Source organism: Mustela erminea, chromosome 7 (genome assembly GCF_009829155.1).
Source record: "Mustela erminea isolate mMusErm1 chromosome 7, mMusErm1.Pri, whole genome shotgun sequence".
Taxonomy (NCBI): domain Eukaryota; kingdom Metazoa; phylum Chordata; class Mammalia; order Carnivora; family Mustelidae; genus Mustela; species Mustela erminea.
In genome coordinates this window covers 104,645,226-104,663,462 of record NC_045620.1, presented here as the reverse complement: position 1 = coordinate 104,663,462, position 18,237 = coordinate 104,645,226, and the positions used below count along the sequence as shown (strand labels likewise).

Below are 18,237 nucleotides of genomic sequence, written 5' to 3'. Positions count from 1 at the left end.
ATACGTCCTTGCTTTATTATTTGTGTCCTCTATTTTTTAAGGATTTCATAAACACACCTCACTTACCTTTTTGGATTCTGACTTTCTGAGCAAAGTTCTGGCATAGAATAAGAGGTTGTATTGTGCCTTCTAAAGCTAAACAGCCTTCTCCCCCACTTTCCTGTGGTCTTGCTGACATCTCCTCTATGAGGATTCGGTCTTCTTGTTGTCTTCATAATAACTTGCTGCTTCTTGAAAACCAGTCCTATGTCAGATCACCTTCAGGATGAACACTCTCCCTTTTAAGATTACTATAGAGCAAACATGGCAAATGGAAATTTCATGGATAAATCTTAGGACCCAACCTATCCAGATCTCTTCAAAATGTTGTCTTTTGAAGATCAAAGGCTCCTTGCCATTTTTGATAAAGTGTTTTAATTGCCTCATTACAGTGATAATCCAGTATCTTGGCTAATTGTCATGGCTTGCCTCATAGAATTTTAGAACCTGTCTCCTTCCTCTGCTTCCCTCCAAAACTGTTAAGGTGTGGTGATGATGTATAAGCTATGGAGAAACTTTGGATGACTTGAGTGAAACTGTTTTTATTGATTTGCAGAAGCTGGGTCTTGGTGGATCATCAGTATAATATCTACCTCTATAAGGAGGGTGTGCTTCGGACTGCTTCAGAACCATATCATGTTGATAATTTCCAAGACAAAACCTGCCATTTGACCAATCACTGCATTCAAAAGGAGTACTCAAAGAATTATGGAAAGTATGAAGAAGGGAACGAAATGTTCTTTGAGGAGTTCAATCAGTACCTAATAAGTGCTTTGAACATTACCCTGGAAAGTAGTATCTTACTACAAATTAAACATATAATAAGGTAACTTAATTGTATCTTTTTTAGTTATGTGTCTTGGAGAAGCTTTGGGAGTTTGTGCCTTTCAAGGAATTATTCTATTTAAGCTGTCTAATTTAAGGACAAAAATTATTTGTAATATTCCTTCATTATCCTTTCAATATCTATAGGGTCTGTAATGATGTCACTACTTGCATTCCATATATTGGTAACTTATTTCTTCTATTTTACCTGGACAGAATGGCTAGAGATATATCAGTATTATTAATCCTTTCAAAAGATTACTTTTTGGTTTTATTGATTTTCTCTGTTGTTTTTATTTCTTTGACTTATGTTTCTTATTATTTTCTTCCTTCTGCCTTTTTTTTAAAGATTTTATTTATTTGACAGAGAGAGAGATCACAAGTAGGCAGAGAGGCGGGCAGAGAGAGAGGGAGAAGCAGGCTCCCCGCTGAGCAGAGAGCCCTATGCCGGCCTCAATCCTAGGACACTGAGACCATGACCTGAGCTGAAGGCAGAGGCTTAACCCTCTGAGCCACCCAGACACCCCTTCCTTCTGCCTTTTTGAGGGATTTGTTTTGTAGTTTCCTTAAGGCAAAAATTTAGATCATTGATTTGAAAGAATTCATTTTTTAAATGCATTTAATGCTGTCTGTCCGTTTCCCTCTAAGTACTCATTAGCTGCATCCCACAGGCTTTCCTATGTTATGTTTTCATTTTCATTTTATTAAAATATTTTCTAATTTACCTTGTTACTTCATCTTTGACTTGTGTTATATAGAAGTTTTTGCTTAATTTCCAAATATTTGGGAATTTTCCAGATATTTTTCTATTACTGATTTTTATTTTAATTCCATTTTGGTCAGAGAACACTTTAAAATTTGTTAAAGATTGTGTCATGGGGGTGCCTGGGTGGCTCAGTGTGTTAAGCCTCTGCCTTCGGCTCAGGTCATGATCTGAGGGTCCTGAGATCAAGCCCCATATCAGGCTCCCTGCTTAGCAGGGAGCCTGCTTCCCCCTCTCTCTTTCTCCCTGCCTCTCTGCCTGCTTGTGATTTCTCTCTCTGTCAAATAAATAAATAAAATCTTTAAAAAAAAAAAAAGTTGTGTCATCGCCCAGAATGTGGTCCAGTTTTAGTGACTGTTCCATGTATACTAAAAATAATGTTTATTCCCCTGTAGTTGGGCTGAGTGTTCTATAAATGTGAATTAGGTGAAGGTGGTTAGTAGCATTGTTAAAGTCTTTTATATCTTTGCCGCATTTCTGTTCTACTTGTTCTGTCCATGATTGAGAGGAAAAACATTGAAGTCTCCAAGTATAATTATGGATTTGTCTGTCTCTCCTTTAGATTTACCCATTTTGCTTCATATATTTGGAGATCTGTTTTTAGGTGCATATGCATTTAGAATTACTACCTCTTTTTGGCAACTGACCACTTTAACCTTATGTAACGTCTTGTCTGTCTTTCTATCTGGTAATGTTTCTTATTTTGAAAGTCAATTTTGCCTGATATTAATATAGCCACTCCAGCTTTTTTTGATTAGAGCTATGTCTCCATCCCTTTAATTCTATCCTATCCTATTCCATTCTATATTTAAAATGGGCTTCTGGGGTGCCTGGGTGGCTCAGTTGATTAGGCAACTGCCTTCAGCTCAGGTCATGATCCTGGAGTCCCGGATCGAGTCCCGCATCGGGCTCCCAGCTCCACAGGGAGTCTGCTTCTTCCTCTGACCTTCTCCTCGCTCATGCTCTCTCTCACTGTCTCTCTCTCAAATAAATAAATAAAATAGTAAAAAAAATAATAAAGTGGGCTTCTGGCAGGCAGTATATAGTTAGGTTTTGTTTTCATTTTGTTTAACAAATCATTCAACATGGTAATCTCTGCCTTTCTAATTGGTGTGTTTTTAACATTTAAATTTAATGTGATTATTGGTTTGGTTGGATTTACATGTACTATTTTATTATTTGCTATTGGTCCCCTTTTGGTTTTTCATTTTCCCATTTCCTACTTTTTATTTTTTATTTTTTTATTTTTAAAGATTTTTTTTTTTGATCAGAGAGAATGAGAGATAGCATGTGTGCTCATGCACACAAGCAGGGAGCAGCAGGCAGAAGGAGAAGCATACTCCTCACTGACCAAGGAGCCCAGTGTGGGACTTGATCCCACGACCATGGAATCATGACCTGAGCCAAAGGCAGGCACTTAACTGACTGAGCCACCCAGACCTCCCCATTACCTACCTTTTAAAAATTATTTAAATTTACTTAGAGTTTCATTTTAATTTTTCTGTTGAGTATTTGGCTCTCTCTCTCTTTTTAGTGCTTACTCTAGGAATTATGATTATTATACCTGATTTTTATTTTACAGACTTCTTAGAATTAATAATTTACCACTTCAAATAAAGTACAGAAAACTTATAGCTTTATAGTTCCTTTAACTCTCCCCCAGTTGTGGTGTGGTTTATATTTACATACACTGAAATCTCTACTGCATAATATTATAATTCTTGCTGTAAATTGTCATATATATTTTTATTTGTATGTTAGATTGACAGGTTGGATTTTTTTAACCAAAATACAAGACCAAATGGTATGCTGTGTACAAGAAAACCCACCTTAAATTAAAAAAGAGAAAAATATTATTTTTTATTTACCCAAATAATTGCCCTTTTTTATTTTCTTCCTTTAGTCCTAAAGTTCCAAGTTTCTCTCAGGCATTATTTCCCTTCAGACATTAGCATTTCTTTTAGGGTAGTTCTTTAGATAATCAATCCTTTTAATTTCTGTCATCTGAGAATGTCTTTATCTCACCTTATTCCTGAAGGATATTTTCACTGGTGTTACATAAACATAATATCAAGCAAAAATTGCAAAATATATAAGCTATTTACAAGATATATGCAGATTGATTCTGTTCATATAAATTGAAAAACAAGCAGAAGTAAAACAAGTTATTTAGAAGAATATTCATGTATGGTAAAAACAGAGAACTAAAGGTATGAAAAACACAACATTCAAGATAGTGGTTATCTCTGAAATGGAAGCAGGAGGGATCCAAGAAAGAGGCTTAAAGGAATCGTGGTGTGGGTACATGGGTGGTCATTAATGCTACCTATATTGTAAACTCACAAGACATTATTATCATTAGTATTGTATAGTTAACATTATTTATATTTCCCCATACATTTTTACCATTTATGTTGTTTGTTTTTCTTTCATGTATTTTCTTAATTTTGTCTAGGATCAGTTTCCCTTTTTTTGTTTTTTGAGAGAGAGAGCTTGTTTAGGGGCTGGCGGGGGGGTGGGAGGAGGGAGAAAGAATTCCAAGCAGTCTCCCCACTGAGTGCAGAGCCTGATGCAGGGCTCAATCTCACGACCCTGAGATCTGACCTGAGCTACCCACGTGCCCCCAAAGCAAGTGTCTGGAAAAAAAAAAAAAAAAAGAAGGGGGCACCTGGGCAGCTCAGTGGGTTATGTGTCTGTCTTTGGCTCATGTCATGATCTCAGGGTTGTGAAATCAAGCTCTCTGCTCAGTGGGGAGTCTGCTTGATATTGTCTCTCTCCCTCTCTCTCTCAAATAAATAAAATTTTAAAAATTAAAAAAAAGACATTTGCTTTGGAAACAGATTTCTAGATCAGCAGACCCCCCCACCCTTTTTTTAAAGCACTTTGAAGATGACTTACCATTGTCTTCTGGCTTCTATTACATAGGTGTCATAGTGCTTCTCCAATCTGTGGCTTCAAGTCTTTTATTTGTTTTGGGATAGTCATGGCCACTATCTTTTCAGTGAGGGCTTTCGTCCCATTCTTCTCTCCTCTGGGATTCTAATTACATGGATGCCAGTCTTTTTCACTGTCTTCTGTTTCTCCCATGTGTATCATTTGATCTCTCTCTTCAGCAATTAAACCTGCTTAAAAAGGAAAAAACCTGGGATTCCTGGGTGGCTCAGTTGTTAAGCATCTGCCTTTGGCTCAGGTCATGATCCCAGTGTCCTGGGATCGATTCCTACATCGATCCCCACATCCGGCTCTCTGCTCGGCAGGAGGCCCGCTTCTCCCTTTCCCACTCCCCCTGCTTGTCTTCCCTCTCTCACTGTCTCTCTCTCTCTCTGTGTCAAATAAATAAATAAAATCTTAAAAAAAAAAAGAAAAAAAAGGAAAAAGCCATTAAAATTTGTTGTTAAACTCATCTGTTGAGTTCTTGATTTTAGGTATTATATTTTTCAGTTCTAGAATTTCCATTTGACTCTTTTTAGGTTATAATTCTTTTGTGAGATCCCCAACTTGTCTAATAATTATATCTTGAACATGTTAATGGTAATTCTTTAACATCTTTATTTGATTAGTCTGAAATCTGAATTACCTGTAGTAAAGGTTAGCAAACTCTGTTCTATGGGCCAAATCCAACCTAAAACTTGTTTTCAAATAGGCCATGAGCTAAAAAGTTTCTACATTTTTAATATGTTTTTTTAGAAATTAAAGAATATGTAACAGAGACCATATGTAGTCTTCAAAACCTAAAATAGTTATTGTCTGGTTCTTTATAGAAAAAGTTTGCCAGGGGCGCCTGGGTGGCTCAGTGGGTTAAGCCGCTGCCTTCGGCTCAGGTCATGATCTCAGGGTCCTGGGACCGAGTCCTGCATCGGGCTCTCTGCTCAGCAGGGGGCCTGCTTCTCTCTCTCTCTCTCTCTCTCTCTCTCTCTGCCTGCCTTTCCATCTACTTGTGATCTCTCTCTGTCAAATAAATAAATAAAATCTTAAAAAAAAGAAAAAAGAAAAAAGAAAAAAAGAAAAAAAAAAAAAGAAAAGAAAAAGTTTGCCAACCCTTGACTTTTATAGATCTTGTTTCTATTGTCTGTTTGTTTTTTTTTTTCCTTTTGGTCCTGATTCTTAATATGCCTGAAAATAATTTTTTAGTGTTATTCATTTATTATAGTTTACTAAATCCAATAGTTGTTTTTAAGGTGTAACATGCATATGGTAAAGTCCACAAATCGTTAAGTGTACAGTGTAGTGAACTTTTAATTAGGCACACACTCAGCTAATCATCCATGAATGAGGATATAAAACCTTTATAGCACCCCCAATACTCCCTTGGACTCCCTCAAAATATATACTTCATGCCACAGATATCCACTCTTCTGACTTTTATCATCATCCATTCCTTTTGTTTACTCTATGTTTTATGTAAATGGAATTGTACTGTATTTCCTGTTTCATGTTCAACTTTCTTTCACAATTGTAGGCATGGGTTTCATCTATATTGTTGCATATAGCAGTGATTTACCTTTTATACTGCTGTGTAATATTTCATGGTGTGAGTATCACGTGGTTTATCCCTTCTATAGTTGATGGGCATCTTGGTCTTTATCTTTTACATTGTAGATCTCTAATCTACCTGAATTCTTATATGTCAAGTTTCACGTTTTTTCTACGGGGTATCCCGTTGACCCAGGACCATTTGTGCGTAAGACTGGCCTTTCCCCACTGCATTTTGGTGAGCTTTTGTTGTAAATCAGGTGGCCATTTGTGTTAGGGATCTCCATTCTCTTCTGTTGGTCTATTATCTGTCATGTCATTAGCACCTTATCACAATGACCGAGGCCTCTTCCTTCACGTAGTCTTACATCAAGTCTGGCAGAATAACTAGAGTCCTGTTTCTTCAGGGATTGTAGGTGCTTAGAATTCTGATACCAGATAAATCAAGTATGCTGAATAAAGATTTCCTATTTTAGGCAAAAATTTATTGGATATTTATTACCCCCACCATTGCCCTGTATAGTTCAGAGAGTGTTGCTACTTTGATGCTATACATGTCCCTAACAACTCTCATGATTTTTCTTCCCCCCACGCCCCCCAGCTAGCCTCCCCCTCCCTTCCCACTCCTGCTGGAAAAAGATGTACTGTCTAAAGTCTCTGATGATGAAAAAAAATTATTTAAAGTGAATTATTAATCTTGAGCTTCTAGCATATTAAAAAAAGTAATATTTAATTTTCATTTACTTCTGACTCTTAGTTTTTCCTTTATGTGTTTGAGCATAGTGTTTCTTTAATTTTGGGGAGGTTCCTTCTTCTTTTTTTAATCATGAGCCTCTATTAAATGTAAAAATTTTCTTAATTATAATATTGGAAAGGGTCTTTTAATTAAAAGAAAAGATAAAGGTATTCCCTTAAAGAGTACAGATAAAGCTATAGAAAAAAAAAAAGTGATAGGTGGCTTACCAGTGTAGGTTAAAGATGAATGAGAGAAGAAATTTTCATTCCAGTTGATTCTTAAATGGCTAACTGCCCAAAATTACTTTTAAAGGTTTAAACATATGTATTGAAATACTTTCCTTTTTTTGGGTGGGGGGGAAGTAAGCTGATGCTTGGGCTGGGGTGGGGGGGATGTGGTGGTGGAAGGAGGTTTGGGAAGCAAAATTCCAGCTCCATGTTCAGGGAAGTCTCAGTTCTTGAAAGTCATGAGTCAAAACGTACTTGTATGGATACATCTTGGACTTAGTCACATGAAAGCCAGCTCCTTCATTTTTCCTTCTAAACATACAGTTATGTAGGAGGAAAGCTATTTCTGGTAATCTTAGAGTCATCATAACATACTTTATTACTAAAATAGATAATTTACCCCAACATTCAGTTGAGGGAAGAAGTCAGGGAAGATCTGCATAAAACAGAAATGACATAGGTTTTCTGGATGGTTATACAAAATAGTGATTTATTAGTAGTAAGGTTTTTATTTATTTTTTTTTTTTAGAGAGAGATTTTATTTATTTGTTTGACAGGAAGAGAGCACAAGGAGGGGTGGGGCAGTGAGGGCAGAGGGAAAAGCTGACTCCCCAATGAGCAGAGAGCCTGACACGGGGCTTGATTCCAGGACCCTAGGATCACAACCTGAGTGGAGCCACCCGGGTGCCCTCAAAAATTCTTTATGTAATTATCTCATTGAACCATCCCAGTGCTAGGACTAAGTATTATTTTTACCCCTTCCTTTATGGATAAAGAAATCAAAGCTTGGCTAAGAGAGGTTAAAAACTTGCCTAAGATTCTGGCCTTAGGCCCCTGACCTTAGATCTCACGTATTAACTCAGTACATTTTTGAAGTTCATGTTCAACTTTTTCCTGTTTTCAGTTTGTCTGTGTTTTTTTTTTCCCAATTTTTTTTGAACAGTAGTTGATGTTAATAGTAATTCTATTTTGTATTTTAATATTTAAGTCTTTTGATTTTGTATTTTAATATTTAAATCTTTTGATTAGTAATAATTTGGCATTAGAACTGAAGCTAATGAAAGTAATGAATGAGGCCACCTTCACCGCCAGTTCTGCTCTTCACCAAATGGTAGTCCATTTCTTCTACACGGCCACAACGCATGGGAGTGTTTTATTTATTACAAACAAACATGGCAGCAGTCTCCTGTTGGGGGAAGCCACCTTTCCAGGGGCTGTGGTGACTTAGCACTGTGCTGGGAAAGCAGCCCCTACCTGTAAGAACATGAGTATTTGCAGAGTTCTCTAACAAGTAGCTTGATAAGTAGCTTTGTCTTGAATAATCATTGGTAATTAAAAGAGAATTGGAGCACCTGGCTGGTTCAATTGGTGGAGCGGGCAACTCTTGACATCTGGGCTATGAGTTTGAGCCCTGCATTAGGTGTAGAGCTTACTTCAAAATAATATCTTTAAAAAATAAAATAAAATAAGTAAAAGAGAGAATTAAGTCCAAGTGGATATTTTACCATCACTTTTGATTCAAAATCATCTAAGGACATCTTCCGTGTTCCTTCTCCCTCAACCAACCCATTCTCAGTGAGCTCTCCCCCTTTGCCCTGCAGAAGCTGCCTCATGAGCGTGGAGCCTGCCATTAGCACCAGGCACCTCCCTTACCAGAGCTTCCAGCTCTTTGGCTTCGACTTCATGGTGGACGAGGACCTGAAGGTGTGGCTCATTGAGGTCAACGGCGCCCCGGCTTGTGCTCAGTAAGCCTGAACACCACTGTGTTTTAACAAATGGGAAGTTGGTTCCACAGTTGGAATAGCCAGTCTTGGCAAGGTGGTGAGTCTCTCTTCACCTGTGTCCAAGCAGAGGCTGTTTTAACTGCTCTGAGGGAGGATGGCCTCTGGCAGGACCCTGGCCAGCAGGGGGCTCTGCTGAGTCACACTACTTCCCAATTCTCCCTTGTGTTAAGAGGGAGTCTGTGCTTAGGTGGCTGGTAGTTGCTGTGAGAGTTTCAAACAAAGCTAGTAACTGTCAGAGGAGACCCTCTTGTGTGACCAGTTCAGGGAATGGGGTCCTGTGAGTTGGCGGGGCGGGGGGGGGTGCTGATAGCCAAGAAATTGAGGGGGTTCTCCAGGCAGGAAGTACTTTGAGAAGGCACTGTAGACGCAGTGGAGCTGGAATGGGGATGTAAGAGAAGAGGGTTGCATGTACCATGGAGTGGAGGGGAGAGCTTTCAGAAGGAGGACATAGCATCCAGTGGGACCACGCCCCGTGCCCGGCTCTGTGGGGGATGCACAGATGAGCAGAACCTGCCTGCGAAAGCCTCACGGAGGCCTTAGAAGTTAGGGGAAGCTGGACATGATCCTCGAAGGCTGCTGGTTCTTCTGAAGATTCACTTTCATCAGGTCAGGACCCTTCATGGTTCCCCACGTCCACATCTTAGAGGAATTGAGGTGATCGTCCACATGTTCAGGAGAAAGTTCTGGACCTACAAGGGGCATCGTTGACACACAAGCCACTCTTTCATTAGGAGCCAGGCCTTCGCCACTTGTTCAGTGGCTGTGACATGGCATGTGTGATTCATCTCGTTCGGCAGTCCCTTCAGCTAACCCGTACTCGTTAGTACCCCAACCTCCCAGGCCCCAGTATGGGGGTCCCATCATGAGCTGAGACACAGGCCCTGTCCTTGGAAAGACTGGGCATGACAAAGGACCAGACAAATACAGATTACAAACTGGGACATGCTTTATCCTTGATCAAGGATGTTAAAGTAGTATCATTGAGCAGAGGGCTGCCATTGAGAGGTGGTGCTTGGCACTGAGTCGGAAGGAGAGGTGAGCAGGACTGCTGGAAAACAGCAGCATGCCTCTGTTCCCCTTTCCTTCCAGTAAAGGTTCAGTCATCTCATGTGTCCTGTGCCCTCTCTACCCCGCTTCCTGTCCCCTGTCCCTTTGCCTTCCTCATTCAGTGTCAGCCTCCCCCCACCCCACCCCCCCGCTTCGGGGTATGGTTCCCATCAGCACGTGCATATGCAGCAGATTTCCTCAGCAGTTATAAAGAGCCCTCCCTTGAGGCCATGTCCTGCTCTGGCGACTCCTCCTTCCTGCTCCTGTGTAGCCAGACTTCTGGAACGCAGTGTCTGCTCTTTCTCTGCCCTCATCCGTGCTGTGGTCCATCCTGGGCTGGATGTCATCCCCTCCACCCCACAGAAATGTTCTTTGAAGGTCCCCAGCTAAGTCCATATTGCCAAGTCCAGCGGCCCCTTTCCGTGTGGACATCCTGGACCTCCCAGCAGCATCTGAGGGAGCTGCTGACACCATGCTGAGATACGCTTCTCTTGTGGCTTCAGACACACTCTGTAGTGGGAAGCTTTGGCTGAGGAGATGTGGGCGGGATTGGCCTCTTGCTCCTCAGCAGTGGACCCCTGTCAGCGCCTGGGTGTTTGTCTTCTCTCTCCACTATGCTTTCCCTGAACGTGATCTTATTCAACTTCATAATTTTTTTTTTAAAGATTTATTTATTTATTTGACAGAGAGAGATTACAAGTAGGCAGAGAGGCAGGCAGAGAGAGAGAGGAGGAAGCAGGCTCCCTGCTGAGCAGAGAGCCCGATACGGGACTCGATCCCAGGACCCTGAGATCATGACCTGAGCCGAAGGCAGCGGCTTAACCCACTGAGCCACCCAGGCGCCCTCAACTTCATAATTTTAAAGCCACCAGATTACATCACAGCCCAGGGTTCCAGAACTGGTCAGCTCAGCCTCCAGCCTTGACAGTCCTCTGCTCTCCATCCCTACTGTCCTAGCTCTCCCACAGGCCCTCTTCCATCACTGTGGACGCTTTTGCAGAGAGCCTTCCAACGGGGATCTCCTCTTCTGCTCTTGCCCCAATAAAATCCACTCTCAGTGCGCACTGTTCCTTCTCCCCCTCACAAACACACTCTTTCTCTCCTCCTCTCTTTTTTCTTCCCCACTCCTTTCTGTCTCTCTGGGTCTATCTGTCCTTTCCCTCCTCTTTTCTACCCCGTCATCCTCTGTCTGACCTCACTCGTTCCCCAGGTGTCACCTATTTGTCACCCCTGGGGAGTCTCTCCGAGGGTCTCCTCAGCCACACTGAGAAGGTGCTTTCCCTCCAAGTATACCCACCACAGGCAGGCAAGATGGCTCTTAGACTCTATGGAGATTGCCCATCTTCCCTGCCAGTGAGAGCAGGAGTTACTGGTCTCTTCACCCGAGATCTTCCCGAAGTACTTGTTAAGGGGCTGCTTGATGCTCGTGCAGCATGTGTATGTACCATGGAAACCAGTTTTAGGAACTTGGTCATGAGATGGAACACTTAGGGCAGGTCCCGGTGAAAAAATATCTGTTGACTTTCCACTTGCACTTTGATGACCGTCTACAATGATATTTTTTAAAACACATTTCAGGAAGCTTTATGCAGAACTGTGCCAGGGCATCGTGGACATAGCCATTTCCAGTGTCTTCCCACCCCCGGATGTGGAGCCGCAGCACGTCCAGCCAGCGGCGTTCATCAAGCTGTGACCGAGGGAGGCGCTCAGAGCTGCCTCAGAAGAAGCATGAGCTCCTGCTCCAGGGGAAGGTGGACTGTCAGGGTGGCTCACTACCAAGCCAGGACTGGAGAAAGAGAGGCAACCGGCAAAGCCACGACAGAAGGGAGAACACCAGAAGAAAAGGCAGCTTCCCCAAAGAGCGGTGGCTCAGGGGTTCCCAGGTGGCACTCTCAGCGCTGCTGTTGAGATGTGAGAATGGAAGCCAGTTGCTGAGAGGCGGGGAGCCAAATACTCTTCTAAGGGGAAAAGACAGGGATTTGATTATTTTATGTTCTCATCCTTTAAAAAAATCCAGTTTTTATCCTAAGGCAGCATTGTGAGCAGCGCCTCTCCTCCCTGGGGGTTGAGACTGTTGGACCTTTCGTTGGTGTCTTTCCACCTGCTGCAGCCTTAGTGCCTTAGCTCCATGCCCAGCTGCAACCCTTCTGTCTGGGACACGGATTGGATATTATAGTGTCTAGGAGGTTGCCAGTGTGTCCCCTGCCCATCTCTCTCCACAGCACCTGCCCGTGGAAGTCTGGACAAGCATGCATCAACAGCACTCGGGTTCGTGCTGGGCGCCACCTCACAGCGAGCGAAGGGGGCTTTCCTCGTCATGTTCCTGACGGCATTTGGTCAGTCACCTGTCAGGGCCGGTGTGGGCTAGGCACCAAAACAGCAAGTGCTGCTCTCGATCTGCTCTGTGCATGTTTTAGAAACCAAGCAGCAAGTTTGCCACAAACCCATAAGCATCAAATAAGCATGAGAGAGAAAACAAAACAAAACAAAACACAATGTCTTGCTTTACTTAATAGTTGGGTGTGGTAGGTTTTGGAAATATGATGATCCTCACTTATCTTTGTTTTAACCAGAATTCTCCATGCACTTTTGCAAAGTTCCCTTTGGCTCGCTTTTTTTTTTTTGTTTGTTTTAACTTCTGTAAAAATCCCTCTAGAGGGTAGGAGTAGAGTTACACACATAAATACACACACACACACACCCCCTACCAAGTGACACTGCCCTAGACACAGGTAGCTCTCCCCCATTTTCTTGCCCTCAAAGCACCTTCTGCAGGAACTAGAAGGGCACGTTTGGTTCCAGGGAAGATTCTCTGCCTGCTTGTGCCTCTGCATGCCAGGCGAGGGTCTAACTGAGTGTTTGTCTGGCCTGAATGGGGGAATCTCCTAAAATGGGAAAGACGTGGTTTCAGAGCTCTACACAGCATCTTGTAAGTCAACAAATGTGTCCTGTTAGGTGTAGTTTCCACTCACTGGATCAAATATTCTGTAGACTTTTCAGGAAACTAGATCCCTAGCAGTGGGAAGAACAAGATGCTACTTGTGTTCCAACGTGAGCTGAATGAGCAGGTCCTTCTTAGAATGTACTGGGAACCACAGCAGGCCTCCTGTCCAGTACGTGCTGTGTTCTTCCTTTGTGTATATGTGTGCCCCATTATTCTTTCTGTGTGGTACCAGACAACAGTTCTACCGTCAGGGAGACTTTCCTAAAAAGGGAAAAGAGCAATGCCTCCTGAAACACGATGAGATGTGAGAGCTCATGGTGAAGAAAGGATAAGGAGTATTTCGTAGATGCAGCAGTGGGTGTAGGACGTGGTAGCATTATGTCGGGGTGAAGCAGAAAGGCCAACTGGTTCGGCTCTTCTGCAAATTGGAATTACAAAATACTCTGGTTACCCAGAATACAGACAATAGGGTTTGCATCCAGAGTGAAATTAAACAGTCAGCAGGGAAAGTCAGTCTTGGAAGGCCAGCACTGTTCGATGAGTGTTTGGGGACTTTGAGCAGATCATGACAAGGTGCACACCCTTCTAGAAAGTGTGAGCTACTCAGTCCTTGGGAAGTCTCTGTGGACTGGTGACGGGGGAAGCATGGAGGCTTTTGTTGTGTTATCATACGTGAGTGTAGATCTGTAATGATCTTTTGGACCTAAATTAAAGGACCATTTGAGAGTCCTAACTCTCACAGTGACAGAGCTAAGAATTTAGATGGTGCAAGTCCATGGATCTTGACATAATTACTAGGAAACCTCAATCACTGGCATATATGTGAGGGACGTAAAGCTTTAAAAAGAAAACTATGCTTCATTCCTCACAATGTTTCAAATAAATATCTATTTCATGCATTAGTTTTTGATCGGGTGGGATCAGTTTTGATCGGGTTGGCTCAGAATTGTTCCATACCCTTCCATGATACCTTTGGCACAGATGGTAATGCCTCGCCCCTCAGTCTTCCTACATGCAGAGTGCGTATGTGTCGCCAGTTGCTAGGGGAGGAGTGTTCTTTATTTGGAGATGTTAATTCCAGTCTTCGCACTGTCATTTGACCGCACAGTGTGAGATGAACCCATTAACTTCTCTGTGCCTTAGTTTCTTATCTCATGGAAGGGATTGTTGCCTGACCTAGAGACTACCTCAGGGACTTCTAGTGAGGACAGGTGAGGTTAGGAAGACTCAAGAACCTGTGGTACCAAGGTTCTCAGTGCTGACTATATGCTGGAATCACTTGGGGAGCATTTTTAGAATGTTGGTTTCTACACCCTGCCTTTCTCTCCCACCTCTGACCAATGAAATCAGAACCTGAGGCATCAGTGTGCTTTGAGATGCCTTGAACCACTGCTTAAGAAGGAAGGACAAACACACTGCTACCTTAGAATAATCAAATAAGACCTAGGACTTTTTGAAAAAGTTCCTTTAGGAAGGACAGGCATTTCTTGAGGAATGACCATGTTGGTCAACATGTCGACCTACGTATTCATGATATAAGCAACTGTTGTCTAAGCATGTTCTCGTTTTGCTTCTTGTCCAGCATTTGTAAACTCAAACATGCTTTCATTTCCTTAAACAGTTTGTGAAGCCTTGACAACAAATGTAAACAGCCAGGAATTCATACATCTGCTAAATATGTGTTAAGGGTATTCGTTACTGAGAGAAAAGCCCCTTCCCTCATTAACTCCTGTGGTAATCATAAACTCGATTTTACCCAGAACATTGAAGTGCCTCAGTGTCTGTATGATTCAGTGCAGCGGGTGCTGGCATGCTTACCTGCGCACTCGCCCTTTCACTAGCACCTCAGGATAATTATCCCAGACTCGGGATATCTGGTAGTGTCAGAAATGTATGGGATCCACAGGATATGCAAACAGCAGCAAAGCTAGAGTGTGTTTTTGTTGACAGCCACGGTTGTGTCAAGCAGGTGTGGATCCAGCCCTGTTGTGGGGGTGGGGGACTCTGCTGGGGAAGACAAGGGGCCAGAGTGAGTCCCCTACGGCATGTGGGTGCTGTGGAGAAAATTCAGTGATACACTTGTCTCTGATCCTAGATGCAGAATCTGTACCTAAGAGGAAATGACTTCTGAAATAAGGTGATTTTATGAATGTTTAAAATGCCCAGAGCATTAAAGTAATATTTCAAGCGTCTTTGTGCCCTTTGGTTCTATCATCTCATCATGGTGGTTGACTGTCCTAGGATATCACTGGTTATATGAATCCACAGTTCTGTTGCTCAGGTAGGCAGACTTTTTCCAGAAAGGGTCAGAGTCGTAAATATTCTAGGCTTTGCAAACCAAACAGGTTCTTTATTGCATATTCTTCTTCTTTTTAACCAACTCTTAAAAACAAACAAACAAACAAACAAACTTGGTTGACAGGTGGTACAAACACAGGCCAGATGTGGCCATTGCTTGCTGACACAGCATGTTACCCAATACATAAGCCAAGAGACTGTCCTTTGAAACTGTAATGTGCTCCTCCAAGGTGAAGCATTGAAATAATTTCTGCTGCCAAAATCCGGTCCATCTCTTCCCTACCTTGTGTGTTGTCTGAATCATGCTACAGATGGTCAGGTGAGCCCCCTGGTTGTGAGAAAGCATTATGTGTGCTTCAGACATGGGAGGAGGTAGAGGGGCTTCATAAAATGATTCTACAATCAGCGGGAAGACCGTGAAGTTCTAAGAGTTCACTAAGGCCACGTATAGGAATATCTGTAAGTGGGCACCGCCTCAGGCATTTAGTGTCATTTATATAAATTGTAGTTAACTTGTAACTTCCTGTGGGATGAGACTGGATGCTTTGGACTTCTTTCCCATGTATGGCCGCTTTTACTCCATAAACATCTTCTGGCACAAAGATTTGTGGCCTTCCACAAATGGAAACCCTGGCTTAAGCACTCCAGACACGTCTCTGATTTGATAGGATACACACCTACCAGACTCGGTGTAGATTGCATGGGCAGGGTGCAGGGACAAGCAGACAGGAACCCAAGCAGGAAACTACTTAGGATCCTGAGAGTGGACAGGTTCAAAGCCTTTGGAGGACCTTTCTTCATGGGCTGGTCCTGCTTGCTGTCTGGAGCTGCCCTTTCTCCTTAAAGAACCTGAAGTTACCCATGGCCCCAGAGGTTCAGTGATAATTTAAATATGTCTCCCCCAAAACATCCCTAAGGGCAAAGGGAAATGAGCTCCTGTCCCAGGGAATCCTTTGCATAGGTTGATTGCTGCAAGCCAAGATTCCTTTTCAAAATTCACATGAGAGGACATCAGTAAGAATAGCAGGGAAAAACCTCTGAAAATCCTCTCTCCTTGAAAGGGATGGGAACACTGGCAAAAACTGTCTAGAAATTAACCAAAGGCTTGCAACAATCCAGAAACATTTATTAAAGAAAAACCATTCTACCTTGATAAGAATAGCAAGTTCTGGAATGTTTTAATTCACTCTACTTTCATTCCCCTTTTCTTAGCTCCGTAGTAGCCTTGGAAATGAAAAGCCCCACGATCATGGTAAAACCCCGGAGTCTTGCAACAATTGGAGGATACAGAGGCGTTGAAGCTCCTCCAAAAAGCCCCATTGCCAGTGAATTGTCATTATTTGACCTGTCTGGCTGTTCATGTAGGTCCTCATCTCAGGGCTTGTCTCAGCACTTCTCAAAGTGGGCCTGGTGTGAACAACCTTTTCCCTACGTGAGTTTGTTAAAAATAATCAGCAGTTGTTTATCAGCTTCCTGGGATGGCTGTAAAAGTTGGAAGGAACAACAAGCTGACCAAAAAAACTCAGGAAAAGATGGGGAATGAGATATCCATCAGAAGTTTTAAAAAGTTTCTAAAGAACAAAAAAGGCCGCACATATGTATAGGGCTGTGTGCAAGCCTGGGGAGACCTGAATTCCCGCAGCTTTTTTTTTTCCCCCCTTTTTAAGTAGGAGCCCAGCACAGGGCTTGAACTCACAACCCTGAGATCAAGACCTGAACTAAGAACAAGAGTCAGATACTTAATAGACTGAGCCACCCCAGCACCCTGAATTCCCTCAGTTTTTACCTCTATATGACCAGGAGGATCTACACAAGCCTCCCTGGCATGCCCAAGGTGCATGCGCGGACACACACACACACCCCCTTGGCAAAGACAGGGAGACTTACTGGTCCAAGTGTTTAAGGAAATCTGTTCTGTCATTAGTTGACCACTAAGCTAAGAGCAGAGACTTCAGTGGCCACACACATCAAAGAATATAAACTTTACAGAATTATTTCAGGAAAGTCTAATCAATGACAACAATAAACCTTGGAGAGGATAGAGTATCTGGTTTCCAAAGTTGCCCCAACATAGTATTACATTTTTCCAGTTTTCAGCATAAATTATGGGACATGCAAAGAAAAAAGAAAGTATGGCCTTTGGAGGGAAAAGGCAATCAGAAGAAACCATCCCTGAGGAAGCCCAGGCACTGGTCTTATTGCACAAAAACTTTAATTCAGCTATTTAAATGTTTAAAGAACTAAAAGAATGATGAGAACAGTGTCACCAGAGAGAATATCATTAAAGAGATATAAATTGTTTATATAATTTATATATCTATGTCTATAAAAATAGAACCAAGTAAGAATTTTGGCTTTTAAAAGTACAGTAATGCAAATGAAAAATTCAGTAGAGGGCGTGTAGGTGGCTCAGTTAGTTAAGAGTCTGCCTTCGGCTCAGGTCATGATCCCAGAGTCCTGGGATTGAGCCCTGCAAGTTGTTGGGGCTCTGTGCTTAGCCTAGAGCCTGCTTCTCCCTCTGCCACTCCCCCTACTTGTGCCATCTCTCTTTCTCTCTCTGTCAAAAAAGTAAAATATTTTGGCGGGGTGCCTGGGTGGCTCAGTGGGTTAAAGCCTCTGCCTTCGGCTTGGGTCATGATCCCAGGGTCATGATCCCAGAATCCTGGGATCGAGCCCCGCATCAGGCTCTCTGCTCAGCGGGGAGCCTGCTTCTTCCTCTCTCTCTGCCTACTTGTGGTCTCTGTCAAATAAATTTTCAAAATATTTTTTAAAAAAGGATTATAAGGGAATCCTATGAACAATTTTATGCCAACAAATTAGGTAACCTGCCCCAAAGGGCACATTCCTAGAACGACACAAAATTGATGAACCTGACTCAAGAAGATACAGAAAATCTGAACAGACATAAAAAGTGGATTGAAGTAAAGACCAAAAAATCTTTTCATAGGGAAAAGCCCAGCATCTAATAGCTTCACTGCTAAATTCTATCAAATGTTAAAAATGTAATGTAGCCAGACAATGCATTTTTCTTCAGCCATGAAAGAAAAGAAGTACTGAAACTTGCTGTAGCATGGATGAACCTTGAAAGCAGTGGAGAGATA

General features: G+C 42.3%; 1 protein-coding gene across 3 annotated transcripts in view; it reads left to right on the top strand.

Annotated features, from left to right (window-relative positions):
- Positions 1–15,030, top strand: part of TTL (tubulin tyrosine ligase) — a 33,964-nt gene extending 18,934 nt beyond the window's left edge. The window contains exons 5-7 of one of the 3 annotated variants that reach the window (XR_004287911.1): positions 596–865; positions 8,665–8,884; positions 11,473–11,586. Coding sequence is in view for 2 of the 3 variants with exons in the window: in XM_032352757.1 (XP_032208648.1) it covers positions 596–865; positions 8,665–8,808; positions 11,473–11,587 (529 nt within the window). In the remaining variant the exon portion in view is untranslated. Of the gene's footprint in view, positions 1–595; positions 866–6,226; positions 6,339–8,664; positions 8,885–11,472 lie in introns of those variants that run through there. The other 2 variants (XM_032352757.1, XM_032352758.1) reach the window with 2 other exon arrangements.
- Positions 15,031–18,237: the final 3,207 nt, after the last annotated feature.